Source organism: Malaya genurostris, chromosome 1 (assembly GCF_030247185.1).
Source record: "Malaya genurostris strain Urasoe2022 chromosome 1, Malgen_1.1, whole genome shotgun sequence".
Lineage (NCBI taxonomy): Eukaryota > Metazoa > Arthropoda > Insecta > Diptera > Culicidae > Malaya > Malaya genurostris.
The window spans coordinates 100,330,536-100,346,703 of NC_080570.1; the positions used below are offsets into that span (position 1 = coordinate 100,330,536).

General features: G+C 36.7%; 1 protein-coding gene across 8 annotated transcripts in view; it reads left to right on the plus strand.

Moving 5' to 3' along the window:
• LOC131425233 (guanine nucleotide-releasing factor 2) overlaps positions 1–16,168 on the plus strand; it is a 90,996-nt gene that overhangs the window by 48,252 nt on the left and 26,576 nt on the right. For all 8 annotated transcript variants that reach the window (XM_058586954.1, XM_058586949.1, XM_058586947.1 and 5 more), the window contains 3 exons: positions 4,889–5,249; positions 14,732–14,976; positions 15,370–16,118. In XM_058586954.1, the coding sequence (XP_058442937.1) occupies positions 4,889–5,249; positions 14,732–14,976; positions 15,370–16,118 (1,355 nt within the window). The remainder of the gene's footprint in view (positions 1–4,888; positions 5,250–14,731; positions 14,977–15,369; positions 16,119–16,168) is intronic.

A 16,168-nucleotide genomic window follows, 5' to 3' on the forward strand; every position in this document is an offset into this window, starting at 1 on the left:
TGTAAGTAGCAGAAACTTTACGTCTGCTTAGCGGTTCAAATTGAACTGCCGAGTTTAGCACTAAGCAGTTCAATTTGAACTGCTCTGCACTGATGAGTCAAAGACGAAACGTAAAAATAATGAAAACGGTTATGTGCCCTAGCACAAAATTTGGCTAACCCCTAAATGAAAAAATCGACCTACACTTTGTTGGCATCGACGAAGCAAATATAAATATTTACTTTTTTATCCATATCGTTTTATATTCATGAAGCAACTCATAACATGTTTGATTATGAAACCAACATACGAAAGCGAACTGTGGATCTATAACGAAGGTTCAACTCAATAAAACTTGTTGATAAATGATTCTTCAAAATCCAGAGCAACATGTTTGTTTTAGGTTCCGATCACTGGAAGTGTTTTTTTTATTAAAGAAACGCAAACTCGTTATTCTATAAATACCGACTACATACAGTTCGAAAGCATCCATGTACTGATTGTGACACGAAAAAAATGTTACCGTGAGGTGTATCACGGTACCGTTATGGAATTAAAAATAGTGAAATAGTCTTAGTCAAATGGAAAAACTATTTTTTATTTTCATTGGAAAAATGGCATTGTATGCTGAAGTTTCAACTTATAAGGATTGTGTCAATAGCATCAGAGCACTGTCCAAGTAATTGTTCTTCCTAAAATCGCAGTCGTGATGTTGAAATTGAAATATAGTACTGTTTTGATCGCACTACACAACACTCTCAAAATTTGAAACAGAAGCTTCAAATTTTCACTTTTAATTTGGATCGCCCCCATAGTGTGTTGTATTTTGAATAATGCTGCTGCAACACTTACAAAAAAACCCTTCTTAATCCACCTAGTGGTGTGATAATGCCTTTCTCTTCTTTCATAACAGTCTCATGAAAATATATTTCATACTTTTATTAAAAAATTTCGGATACTAATTTTGACCAATTGATTCAGATTGATTCGAGTAGTTCACAAACGCATGCTTCAGTGTTTATGTCACACAGTCAGCATCATTTTTCCAAACTAGTGCTTGACATTTGCGTTGCCTATTTGTAATCAGTGATGCTAATCTAAAATAAAAAAAGCCTTCTTAGTCCACTTAGTGGAATTTTCATATATCTTGAAAAATCACCATAGGGGGAAGTACATGAAATTTTCGAAATCGAAAAAAAATTTTTGATGCCAAAAGGCTTAGAATTGCATGAAACGTCGAGATTTAGTGTCATCTCGAAAAAAAATTTTTTTGAAAAAGTCGACTTTTTGGGACTTAGAAAATATATGAAAATTTTTCTAAGTCCCAGAAAGTTGATTTTTTCAAAAAAAATTTTTTTCGGGATAACACTAAATTTCGATGTTTCATGCAGTTTTAAGAGTTTCGGCATCAAAAAAAATTTCGATTTTGGAAATTTCATGTACTCCCCCCTATGGTGCTTTTTCAAGGTCGAAAATTGTCAAACCTTTACCACCGGGCAGCACCCCTTACGCATGTCCGATTTAGGTCAAATTTTGCATGAAGGCTTTTTTCGAGGTGCTTAAACTTTTGAGCACTAGAACTTAACGAAAATAGAGGTGATCCTAAAATTTTGGCACCCTTATATATATATAAGAGCGGTAAAAATCAACGTGTTTTGTCGGTTAGGTCACTTATACCATCATATCTCCGGAACCAAAAGTCACAGCCATTTGGTCTTCGAACTTTATCAATGGCCCGACAGTAGCTTTCAAACGAGCCCAAGTTTGTTAAAATCGGTTCAGTTATCTCTGAGAAAATTGAGCGCGTTCAAATACAACGCTTTTTGTCGGTTACGTCACTTATACAATCATATCTCCGGAACCAAAAGTCACAGCCATTTGATCTTCGAACTTGATCAATCTCCCGATAGTACCTTTCAAACGAGCCCAAGTTTGTTAAAATCGGTTCAGCCATCTCTGAGAAAATTGAGCGCGTTCAAATTCAACGCCTTTTGTCGGTTACGTCACTTATACAATCATATCTCCGAAACCAAAAGTCACAGCCATTTGATCTTCGAACTTGATCAATGGCCCGACAGTAGCTTTCAAACGAGCCCAAGTTTGTTAAAATCGGTTTAGCCATCTCTGAGAAAATTGAGCGCGTTCAAATATCTTCTAAAAGTGCACACACACACATACACACAGACATTTTCCGATCTCGTCGAACTGAGTCGAATGGTATATAACACTATGGGTCTCCGAGGCTCCGTTCGAAAGTCGGTTTTTCCAGCAATTCTAATACCTTTCTATAGAGAAAGGCAAAACCCTTCTTAGTCCACTTAGTGGAATTTTCATATATCTTGAAAAATCACCATAGGGGGGAGTACATGAAATTTTCGAAATCGAAAAAAAATTTTTGATGCCAAAAGGCTTAGAATTGCATGAAACGTCGAGATTTAGTGTCATCTCGAAAAAAATTTTTTTTGAAAAAGTCGACTTTTTGGGACTTAGAAAAAATATGAAAATTTTTCTAAGTCCCAGAAAGTTGATTTTTTCAAAAAAAATTTTTTTTCGGGATAACACTAAATTTCGATGTTTCATGCAGTTTTAAGAGTTTCGGCATCAAAAAAATTTCGATTTTGGAAATTTCATGTACTCCCCCCTATGGTGCTTTTTCATGGTCGAAAATTGTCAAACCTTTACCACCGGGCAGCACCCATTACGCATGTCCGATTTAGGTCAAATTTTGCATGAAGGCTTTTTTCGAGGTGCTTAAACTTTTGAGCACTAGAACTTAACGAAAATAGAGGTGATCCTAAAATTTTGGCACCCATATATATATATATAAGAGCGGTAAAAATCAATGTGTTTTGTCGGTTACGTCACTTATACCATCATATATCTGGAACCAAAAGTCACAACCATTTGATCTTCGAACTTGATCAATGGCCCGACAGTAGCTTTCAAACGAGCCCAAGTTTGTTAAAATCGGTTCAGTTATCTCTGAGAAAATTGAGCGCGTTCAAATACAACGCTTTTTGTCGGTTACGTCACTTATACAATCATATCTCCGAAACCAAAAGTCACAGCCATTTGATCTTCGAACTTGATCAATGGCCCGACAGTAGCTTTCAAACGAGCCCAAGTTTGTTAAAATCGGTTCAGCCATCTCTGAGAAAATTGAGCGCGTTCAAATATCTTCTAAAAGTGCACACACACATACACACACACACACACATACACACAGACATTTTCCGATCTCGTCGAACTGAGTCGAATGGTATATAACACTATGGGTCTCCGAGGCTCCGTTCGAAAGTCGGTTTTTCCAGCAATTCTAATACCTTTCTATAGAGAAAGGCAAAAACACGAAAGCAGAAAAAAAATTATTATAAGCATATGTAATTTTAATGGTAAGCATACAGTTTGCGTAAACTAGCGTTCTTTAACACATATCTAGTTCGACAAATGTGTGGTACTGATTTCAAAAGAGTTTTTTTACTTGGTACCCGGAACGATGGTGTTTTGGGTAGCATGTTGCACCTGTCTTGAGATGTTTTGTTCACTATTAATCAGCATTGAAATTTGTCGAAATTGTAATTGAAGTTTCAAATCTAAATATAGTTCGTGTTTTGAATTTGGAGTCTAAACTAGATTGTTAAATCCACACTTACCTACTACACCGATATGGTTCAATCAGATAAATTTTGTTCCTAATTGTTGCAATCGATTAATGGCTTAGTAGTGAATCATCGGCGACAAACAATTTATCGCCTCAATCTGTGCATTCCTTCACGATTTTTCTCTCGATTAAATTATTCCATACTTTATCGATTTTTCATCTCATAGATCTATTTATTCCGCAGAGCAAATTTTCCTCTCGTGTTGTTGCAGAGGTATTCGATGTATAGTTAGCACGTGGAACATTCCCTTCACTGTAACGCTGATCTCGAATTTAGTGTTCTATATTTGTTCATGAACGGTCAGATATTTCCCATTTACTTTATGTTTTTGTATATGCTTCCCACTGGACGCACTGATTGTAATGTTTTGTAAGAAACTGAATATATCTGAAAGCACGAGCACCACGAGATGTAGAAGATCAATGACGAGAGATCATCGTTGCTGTATGTGCGGGCAGTATTTTATTTTAACAAAAAAATTATTTGTTCAATATATTTGTTTTTTTTTTTTAAATATATACATTGAAGTTTTTTTTATCACCACCTAAAATGCCGCCTAACTTTGGTAGTTCGCATAAAAACGTATAACTCCGGAACTTAAAAACATAAAAAACTGCATCACTTCGAAATCGGCATAAAAACCCGAAATCGATTTTTTTGTAAGCTAGATGTATTAGAAATGCAGAAATCATGAAGATATGGTGTTATCTAAAAAAAAAGTCGACTGTGGAACTCAAAAATATTTTTGAGATTATATCAAATTTTAAGGTTTCGTGCATTGCTAAGACATCTGGCATCAACAAAAAATTTCGCCTTGTGTTTTAATATACTTTAGTTCTAGGACTTTTGACACCAAAAACACCCTCGAAGGAAACCACACAACTTCAAAACTTTGAATTAAAATATCCTTGATTAAAAAATCATAAAATCAAGAAATATCACCTCACGAAATCATGAATAACTGGCATGATTTCATGGGATGATATGTTTCATGATTTCATGAGTTTTTAATCATGGTACCGGGAATGGATTTTTCTCCGTGCATAAAAAACTGCTCGTTTGAAAGCGTTTGTAGATCTAATATTCAGGGTGGAAGCTGACCAGGAAAAAGTCAATTTCCCAAGAGTATCGAAGAAAAAAATAGTTTTGTTTTGCAATATTAGGATGACAAGTTGTAACAAAAATGCAATACCATAACAAAAATGTGATTCAGCTAACGTTCTTAAACGTTTTCAAATATTTTACAGATTATGATAACGGACCGACCACCTCATCCCAGACAACACTCATCTCATCAGAAACGGGTGGAGCAACTCCACGGAACAGCGGTGGTACTACTGTCAACAATAACGCAACTGGTGCTGGAGTCTGTCTAATTGACAGCAGTACACCAGTGGCGAATGCCACCAATTCGCCTGCAGCCGCGGACAGTAGTAGCAGAGCAACAGAGAACGGTTACGATAAGACAGTAACACCCGGTGCGCCGGGATCCTCTGGGCACAAAGGTAGCATTCGAGGTAATAAACTGGCTCGCAGAGCACGTTCCTTTAAAGACGACTTCCTGGAGAAAATCTCGCAGATCCGCACGCCCACCAATACGATGACAAGGTAAGATTTCCGATAGTAATTTTTGACAGTTTAGTTAGAGTATAATGATTTTTAAATAATGCATTAGTGTAGAGAGCGGCAAAACGGTTTGTTTCATATGTTTAGTTTATGTTTACAGCGTTAAAGGATTTTTTGTTTTTGCTGTACTGATCGTGAGAAATTGCTGGAATTATAAATATGTGTCCAATATGAATCAACCAGTTTCCATAAACCATATTCACATGTTCCTATTGTAGGAGTTAACTTCAATAATAACAGTCTTCGAAAACCCCGTTCGTTCCGCGATAGCAAACAACATTTTTTTAATACATTTAGTTTATAACGTTTTTCACTTTTAGTAAATAATAACTGTGAATCTTGAATCTCTGGTATTTCCTTACCAGATATTATTTCATAGTCACTCGAGGAGTAAATGACATGTATGGTGCATCCGAACACTTTCAGTCCGGCTGATCCCGATCTGTTACGCTTCGCTAAATGATACTAAAAGATATCGTCTTACCCACGATGCCAGATCCGGTTAAAACAGAGTTTCACCTTCGTGAGACCGGAGGAAGGGTATCAGCAGACCCTGTCAGATTGGAGCAAAATCAATCTTCAGCTCAGCAACGCCATCGCACGGCACCACATTCATCATACCAATTGTCAATTGCATGAGTGCGCAGTGCTGCTATTTTGACATTTCTCTTCCCTTCTTCTACGTACAAGATTCGATGGGGACTCGCCTGAGGGCGCCATGCTCGCAAAGAAGGATGTTTCCAGTGATTTGTTCGGGAAATGTGAGAGCTGGATATCTTGTTAATATGATTTATTTGGTAGCAGATTTCTAGATTTCTGTATATACTTGCCCGTTGATAGTCCCGTCGTCGTTCACTCGCGGTACAGTTCCCTGGCGCGGAATTTGGCCACCTTATTCTATTTATAGGCTCGGTTAGGCATCTTCCTTACTTTGAAGGCGTGAAGTCCGACTTCTTTTCTTTCAAGACGAAAGAATTGGCCTTTTGGGCGATGTTCCGAAGAATCGCCAGATTCGGATTGTGCTTGAAGTAATCCCTCACCTTCCATGAGTTCAACATCAGTAATGAACTGATTGTTCATGTACCTATGGCGATAAGTCAAAAGCTCGAATAAAATTCAATGTTCCCATCATCGATGACAGTCTTGAACTGCTCATCAATATGAAGACATCAATAACTTCTTGGTCAAACAAAGTAATTAAAAATCCCTCTAGCGTTTATTAAGAGAAGAAAAAACCCATCATGCCACACCCGTCCCCTACACATTAACTTGTTGGAGTGACCAGCATGACAAGAATTGTTAATTCTTCGGATAATTAACCTCTTAACGCTTATGGGGAAATATTTTCCCGTGTATAAAATTCGTTATCGATTCTTCAATTATTATTAAATCGATGTAAATTTTTGCCTTTCTCTATAGAAAGGTATTAGAATTGCTGGAAAAACCGACTTTCGAACGGAGCCTCGGAGACCCATAGTGTTATATACCATTCGACTCAGCTCGACGAGATCGGAAAATGTCTGTGTGTGTGTGTATGTGTGTGTATGTGTGTGTGTATGTGTGTGTGTGTGTGTGTGTATGTGTGTGCACTTTTCGAAGATATTTGAACGCGCTCAATTTTCTCAGAGATGGCTCAACCGATTTTAACAAACTTGGGCTCGTTTGAAAGCTACTATCGGGGCATTGATCAAGTTCGAAGATAAAATGGCTGTGACTTTTGGTTCCGGAGATATGATTGTATAAGTGACGTAACCGACAAAAAGCGTTGTATTTGAACGCGCTCAATTTTCTCAGAGATGGCTCAACCGATTTTAACAAACTTGGGCTCGTTTGAAAGCTACTATCGGGGCATTGATCAAGTTCGAAGATAAAATGGCTGTGACTTTTGGTTCCGGAGATATGATTGTATAAGTGACGTAACCGACAAAAAGCGTTGTATTTGAACGCGCTCAATTTTCTCAGAGATGGCTGAACCGATTTGAACAAACTTGGACTCGTTTGAAAGCTACTGGCGGGCCATTGATCAAGTTCGAAGATCAAATGGCTGTGACTTTTGGTTCCGGAGATATGATTGTATAAGTGACGTAACCGACAAAAAGCGTTGTATTTGAACGCGCTCAATTTTCTCAGAGATGGCTGAACCGATTTGAACAAACTTGGACTCGTTTGAAAGCTACTGGCGAGCCATTGATCAAGTTCGAAGATCAAATGGCTGTGACTTTTGGTTCCGGAGATATGATTGTATAAGTGACGTAACCGACAAAAAGCGTTGTATTTTCATATTTTTTCTAAGTCCCAAAAAGTCGATTTTTTCAAAAAAAATTTTTTTCGAGATAACACTAAATCTCGACGTTTCATGCAATTCTAAGCCTTTTGGCATCAAAAATTTTTTTTCGATTTCGAAAATTTCATGTACTCCCCCCTATGGTGATTTTTAAAGATATATGAAAATTCCACTAAGTGGACTAAGAAGGGTTTTGCCTTTCTCTATAGAAAGGTATTAGAATTGCTGGAAAAACCGATTTTCTCAGAGATGGCTAAACCGATTTTAACAAACTTGGGCTCGTTTGAAAGCTACTATCGGACCATTGATCAAGTTCGAAGATCAAATGGCTGTGACTTTTGGTTCCGGAGATATGATTGTATAAGTGATGTAACCGACAAAAAGCGTTGTATTTGAACGCGCTCAATTTTCTCAGAGATGGCTAAACCGATTTTAACAAACTTGGGCTCGTTTGAAAACTACTGTCGGGCCATTGATCAGGTTCAAAGATCAAATGGTTGTGATTTTTGGTTCCAGATATATGATGGTATAAGTGACGTAACCGACAAAACACGTTGATTTTTACCGCTCTTATATATATAAAGGTGCTAAAATTTTGGGATCACCTCTATTTTCGTTAAGTTCTAGTGCTCAAAAGTTTAAGCACCTCGAAAAAAGCCTTCATGCAAAATTTGACCTAAATCGGACATGCTTAAGGGGTGCTGCCCGGTGGTAAAGGTTTGACAATTTTCGATCTTGAAAAAGCACCATAGGGGGGAGTACACGAAATTTCCAAAATCGAAAATTTTTTTTGATGCCAAAACTCTTAAAACTGCATAAAACATCGAAATTTAGTGTCATCTCAAAAAAAATTTTTTTTGAAAAAATCAACTTTCAGGGACTTAAAAAAATTTTTGTATTTTTTCTAAGTCCCAAAAAGTCGATATTTTAAAAAAAAATTTTTTTTTCGATATGACACAAAATCTCGACGTTTCATGCAATTCTAAGCCTTTTGGCATCAAAAATTTTTTTTTCGATTTCGAAAATTTCATGTACTCCCCCCTATGGTGATTTTTCAAGATATATGAAAATTTCACTAAGTGGACTAAGAAGGCTTTTTGCCTTTCTCTATAGAAAGGTATTAGAATTGCTGGAAAAACCGACTTTCGAACGGAGCCTCGGAGACCCATAGTGTTATATACCATTCGACTCAGCTCGACGAGATCGGAAAATGTCTGTGTGTGTGTGTGTGTGTGTGTGTGTGTGTGTGTGTGTGTGTGTGTGTGTGTGTATGTGTGTGCACTTTTGGAAGATATTTGAACGCGCTCAATTTTCTCAGAGATGGCTGAACCGATTTGAACAAACTTGGGCTCGTTTGAAAACTACTGTCGGGCCATTGATCAAGTTCGAAGATCAAATGGCTGTGACTTTTGGTTCCGGAGATATGATTGTATAAGTGACGTAACCGACAAAAAGCGTTGTATTTGAACGCGCTCAATTTTCTCAGAGATGGCTAAACCGATTTTAACAAACTTGGGCTCGTTTGAAAGCTACTATCGGACCATTGATCAAGTTCGAAGATCAAATGGCTGTGACTTTTGGTTCCGGAGATATGATTGTATAAGTGATGTAACCGACAAAAAGCGTTGTATTTGAACGCGCTCAATTTTCTCAGAGATGGCTAAACCGATTTTAACAAACTTGGGCTCGTTTGAAAACTACTGTCGGGCCATTGATCAGGTTCAAAGATCAAATGGTTGTGACTTTTGGTTCCAGATATATGATGGTATAAGTGACGTAACCGACAAAACACGTTGATTTTTACCGCTCTTATATATATAAAGGTGCTAAAATTTTGGGATCACCTCTATTTTCGTTAAGTTCTAGTGCTCAAAAGTTTAAGCACCTCGAAAAAAGCCTTCATGCAAAATTTGACCTAAATCGGACATGCTTAAGGGGTGCTGCCCGGTGGTAAAGGTTTGACAATTTTCGATCTTGAAAAAGCACCATAGGGGGGAGTACACGAAATTTCCAAAATCGAAAATTTTTTTTGATGCCAAAACTCTTAAAACTGCATAAAACATCGAAATTTAGTGTCATCTCAAAAAAAATTTTTTTTGAAAAAATCAACTTTCTGGGACTTAAAAAAATTTTTGTATTTTTTCTAAGTCCCAAAAAGTCGATATTTTAAAAAAAAATTTTTTTTTCGATATGACACAAAATCTCGACGTTTCATGCAATTCTAAGCCTTTTGGCATCAAAAATTTTTTTTTCGATTTCGAAAATTTCATGTACTCCCCCCTATGGTGATTTTTCAAGATATATGAAAATTTCACTAAGTGGACAAGAAGGCTTTTTGCCTTTCTCTATAGAAAGGTATTAGAATTGCTGGAAAAACCGACTTTCGAACGGAGCCTCGGAGACCCATAGTGTTATATACCATTCGACTCAGCTCGACGAGATCGGAAAATGTCTGTGTGTGTGTGTGTGTGTGTGTGTGTGTGTGTGTGTGTGTGTGTGTGTGTGTGTATGTGTGTGCACTTTTGGAAGATATTTGAACGCGCTCAATTTTCTCAGAGATGGCTGAACCGATTTGAACAAACTTGGGCTCGTTTGAAAACTACTGTCGGGCCATTGATCAAGTTCGAAGATCAAATGGCTGTGACTTTTGGTTCCGGAGATATGATTGTATAAGTGACGTAACCGACAAAAAGCGTTGTATTTGAACGCGCTCAATTTTCTCAGAGATGGCTAAACCGATTTTAACAAACTTGGGCTCGTTTGAAAGCTACTATCGGACCATTGATCAAGTTCGAAGATCAAATGGCTGTGACTTTTGGTTCCGGAGATATGATTGTATAAGTGATGTAACCGACAAAAAGCGTTGTATTTGAACGCGCTCAATTTTCTCAGAGATGGCTAAACCGATTTTAACAAACTTGGGCTCGTTTGAAAACTACTGTCGGGCCATTGATCAGGTTCAAAGATCAAATGGTTGTGACTTTTGGTTCCAGATATATGATGGTATAAGTGACGTAACCGACAAAACACGTTGATTTTTACCGCTCTTATATATATAAAGGTGCTAAAATTTTGGGATCACCTCTATTTTCGTTAAGTTCTAGTGCTCAAAAGTTTAAGCACCTCGAAAAAAGCCTTCATGCAAAATTTGACCTAAATCGGACATGCTTAAGGGGTGCTGCCCGGTGGTAAAGGTTTGACAATTTTCGATCTTGAAAAAGCACCATAGGGGGGAGTACACGAAATTTCCAAAATCGAAAATTTTTTTTGATGCCAAAACTCTTAAAACTGCATAAAACATCGAAATTTAGTGTCATCTCAAAAAAAATTTTTTTTGAAAAAATCAACTTTCTGGGACTTAAAAAATTTTTTGTATTTTTTCTAAGTCCCAAAAAGTCGATATTTTAAAAAAAAATTTTTTTTTCGATATGACACAAAATCTCGACGTTTCATGCAATTCTAAGCCTTTTGGCATCAAAAATTTTTTTTTCGATTTCGAAAATTTCATGTACTCCCCCCTATGGTGATTTTTCAAGATATATGAAAATTTCACTAAGTGGACTAAGAAGGCTTTTTGCCTTTCTCTATAGAAAGGTATTAGAATTGCTGGAAAAACCGACTTTCGAACGGAGCCTCGGAGACCAATAGTGTTATATACCATTCGACTCAGTTCGTCGAGATCGGAAAATGTCTGTGTGTGTGTATGTATGTGTGTGTGTATGTGTGTGCACTTTTCGAAGATATTTGAACGCGCTCAATTTTCTCAGAGATATCTGAACCGATTTGAACAAACTTGGGCTCGTTTGAAAGCTACTGTCGGGCCATTGATCAAGTTCGAAGATCAAATGACTGTGACTATTGGTTCCGGAGATATGATTGTATAAGTGCCGTAACCGACAAAAAGCGTTGTATTTGAACGCGCTCAATTTTATCAGAGATGACTGAACCCATTTGAACAAACTTGGGCTCGTTTGAAAGCTACTATCGGATCATTGATCAATTTAGAAGATAGAATGGCTGTGACTTTTGGTTCCGGAGATATGATTGTATAAGTGACGTAACCGACAAAAAGCGTTGTATTTGAACGCGCTCAATTTTCTCAGAGATGGCTGATCCGATTTTAACGAACTTGGGCTCGTTTGAAAGCTACTGTCGTGCCATTGATCAAGTTCGAAGATCAAATGGTTGTGACTTTTGGTTCCAGATATATGATTGTATAAGTGACGTAATCGACAAAACACGTTGATTTTTACCGCTCTTATATATATAAGGGTGCCAAAATTTTGGGATCACCTCTCTTTTCGTTAAGATCTAGTGCTCAAAAGTTTAAGCACCTCGAAAAAAGCCTTCATGCAAAATTTGACCTAAATCGGACATGCTTAAGGGGTGCTGCCCGGTGGTAAAGGTTTGACAATTTTCGATCTTGAAAAAGCACCATAGGGGGGAGTACATGAAATTTCCAAAATCGAAAATTTTTTTTGATGTCAAAACTCTTAAAACTGCATAAAACATCGAAATTTAGTGTCATCTCAAAAAAAAATTTTTTTGAATTAATTGGTGTCAAAATTAGTATCCAAAATTATTTAATAAAAGTATGAAACATATTTTCATGAGACTGTTATGAAAGAAGAGAAAGGCATTATCACACCACTAGGTGGATTAAGAAGGGTTTTTCTATATGTTTCTGAACGAATAAAAAAAGGACTGTTAATCTTTATTGCACTAAAAAAGTTTGTGCAAAACGACGTATAGAAAGAAGAATACATAATAAATGTGTCATGTGCAACGTCCACTTGTGCTAAACAAGTACACGAAATTGTTTCGTAGAACACCGTAACTAATTATTTATTTTACTATTCTGATAATAAAAGCAATCAAAGCAATAATTTAAATTACGTTTTAATAAACCCAACTCCTCGTTTTTTTTATTTCTGAAATTATAGGAAATTTATGCACCTTGCTATGTTTTTCTGGTGATGTTTTCTTACTTTACACTCACAATAGCTGAAATATTGTGTTGTACTGACATATTTCGTCCTGGACATCCTATGGTCGTGAAAGGGTTAAACTGTAACAATTCCAGAAATGTACAAATCATTGAACAGTATTTGGTACAAAGTAATCATTGTTAACGTTAGAATAGATTTTGGAATAGATTTACACCTCAGCACTATGAAAGTAAAAAGGGAATTATGACGTGGTTTAGAAATTTGTTTTACCTACCAAAAATTAAGTATTTTAAAGTAAAATTGATCAAACTCAATTATTATTATAGAAGCTCATTGAAAAAAGGTTTTGGAATGAAACTGGAAAGATAAACGAAAGTGTTTACGTATAGAAAAAGTCACGAGAGCGTTCTAGGGGTAAAAGGTTCGATTTCGAATTTACATAACCTACAACTTACATAATCCAGACGTTTCAAAATGATTTAACCACCAGAATTGTAAACCTGTCTCGTTACCCGTACGAGCAGGTGTTGGACACGGTTCGAACGAGACTCTATTCCTATACTGAACAAAAGTACGCGCCGGAAACTGAATTTACCTCAATTGTGGCACCATTTTCAGATACGAGAACACCTCCTTAACTAAGTATCGAGCGAAAAAAATGTTTGAATGCATGTTATTATGAATTTCTATTAAACTTAGATACACAGAAAGAAATAATGAATTATCAGTTGATTCGAAATTGATTGGATTGCATTGATTGTGCTGTATTTTTCTGTATCTTTCAATTAACGGTTAGCCTAAATTATGTTAGAACACGTACAATTGTAAATTGTGTATTATGTTTAATTTCATACTCCAAATATGTGCATGAAAATAAATGTAAATTCACAAAATATTTTTATCAGTGTACGTACAAATTAAAACAAGTAAAAAATATTTTTTTATGTTATTATTTTTATTCAGTAGATAAACTGCAAAGCAGTCATATGAGAAATACAATTGAAGCTGAATTTATGTTGCGTTATCATGAGATACCGATATACATAACTTGGAATATCGTAATATTTGGTAGAATCGTTTTCCATCGACATATTTTAGACCGATATTTTTGTATTTTGTTATTTGGGTGACCACTTCCATGTTAGGGTGGATCAAGAAATCGTTTTTTTTCGATTTCCTCAAAAAATTATTGTTTCTGTTAGGAGTCTTTGGCTAAGAAATTAGAACTGGCAGAAATGTTTTCAAGACAACCTTATCGATTGATGTCAAATACCGTACCGGAACATTATGTTTCACAACACGGGACAAAAAAGAGAGCTACGTTCCGGATACGAATGGTGAGTCCGAATATAGAGATTTTTCACATTTTCGAATATCTTTGATTAGGTTATCGAAATTCATTCATTTTTTTCATTTGTATATTTAAAACCTTTATATCTTTGTTTTTAAGGGTTGTAGTAAAAATTTTGATTCTTACTTTTAGGTACCAAATCTCTGAATGAATTTGAATTCGTTAAAAAGTTCGTCATTTTGCTCGGAGTTGAACTTTAATTTCCACAAAGCACTAAACTGTTCGTATGACAAAGGTGCGTTTGTTAAATATTACAAAGAAAACGCTTAAATTTTAGTGGAGAGTTGCATTTATACAATTTCAATCATTTATACAATTTCAATTTCAAAAAAATAGGTACACTAAATTCTTTCCGAAGTTGAGTGGAAAGTTTTACGGCTTTACGTTATGCGACTCGTATCTTCCGCATAAAGAAGACTGCAGTGTATTTTCAAACTAGAATTACAAACGTCCGGTTTCATACAGTTCTCGTGAGATAATGATTGCTGTTTTCCGTTTTCTCTTCTGCAGTCCATTACTGATAATAATATTCTCAACACTCATTCGTCTTACTTCGTCACTATATTATTACTGAAGTCTCACACAGCTCTACTAGTAAACATGTACCGTCATAAAACAGTCTTTATCAGTTGCTATAAGTTACGTCTATGAATGCTTCTAGTGTCCCTCAATCGTTGCTAAACGGTAGATAAACAAGACCCACTGAACAATTTGCAATACCTTTAAAAAGAGAACGTATTAGTCATCGTCTAGTTGTCTTGAAAACTTGTCACTTTAGCAATAAGTTTTCTTTAATGAATACTATATTCAAATTCGTTCACAAAGCTTCTGATCAACGTCTAAAATATTCAATACCATCTCCGATTCTTAAACGAACTAGATCACATTCACCGAACAGTCCTCGCAGCGGCAGCACCGGTGTTGGCCAGCGAAGTAATGGCGGGAAAGGCACTACCGACGATTTGCAGACTACAACAGGAAAGCCAATCCAGGATTTGGCCTATCACGTGCGTCAAGTCAAAAATGCACTGACTCACTTTAAGGATGTCATACTGAAGAATAAGCTTGAGATGCTTCCCGGAAACGGGACCGTGGTGCTAGAATTGATTGCCAACGTTCACACTGGTGAGTTCGAACACTTCATCTGCTGGCATAGTTTTAGTGTAATTGTAACGGGATGGTTATTTTTATTTATTTATTTTGTAACAATTTATGTAACAATACGCTTTGTTATAAGTTTCTCGCCTATTACAATATTACTCCTGAACCAATGATTTTTATTAAGATTATCATTGACGATGTACACCTCCTTATCAAGATAAGTTAAAACTTGTCAAGATAACAGAAATATTTATTTTGTTGTTTTCACAAATACTATGATGACTTGAGATATTTTTCTATTTTTCTTTGGTGAACATAATTTCTGTTGACAAGTTCTAATTTGATCACTGCTAAATGTGTAGAAATTTTGAATAACAGTTTTTAGTGATATGAATTAATATGCTATTATTTTTACAGCCTTGCAATCATACACACTAAATGAAAACAGTAGTGCGCTAATAAATGCCACCAATCATGTATACATGTCCCTTGGAAACCTGTTAAAACTCTGCGACGAAGTTCTTCTGACTGCCGACGACGAAAACTGTCCCTCGCTGAGCAAGGAAAATGTAAAAGAAATAGTCGAACTGGTCGACAACGCTGTTAATAATCTGGTCAATCTCGCTAATGAGAAAATTTCGGACAAGGCTGCAGGCAGCTCGATTAACGTTATTAACACGATTTCTTCCAACACCCTACAACGACCAGTGGTTGACATTGCCGGGCAGCGAACGTCGCTTCCAGACATACCTCTAACGCCACGGGAACGCGATATTTTGGAACAAACCTCGCTTAAAACAGTACGAGCATCTCACAGTACTGAAAGTATTCTACGCGATTCTAGTCCTCCTCCGAAGCCTCCACTACCGGATCGTGGTCAGGATCCGCCACCCCTGCCCCCGAAGCGGAAAAGCCAACATTCGAAAAACCTCTCATTCCACGAAACGTCCGATTGTAACTCGGAATCTACGTTTTTGGGTTGTGGTGGGCTCGATCGGATGTCTCTGAGGTTTCGTTCACCCGAAGATAATTCTAGTCTGCTGAGTGCCAGCGCTGGTTCGTTGGACTCAGCTCTGAACCATTCACGCGAAGAGGAAGAACTTCGAGCACTTACTCATGACAAATCTTCTCAAATGTTCGGGCAAACCGGGGGACACAACTCAACGGTAAATCGTCACCTTGTAAAAATACCAACTTTTAATAATAAACTACTTTT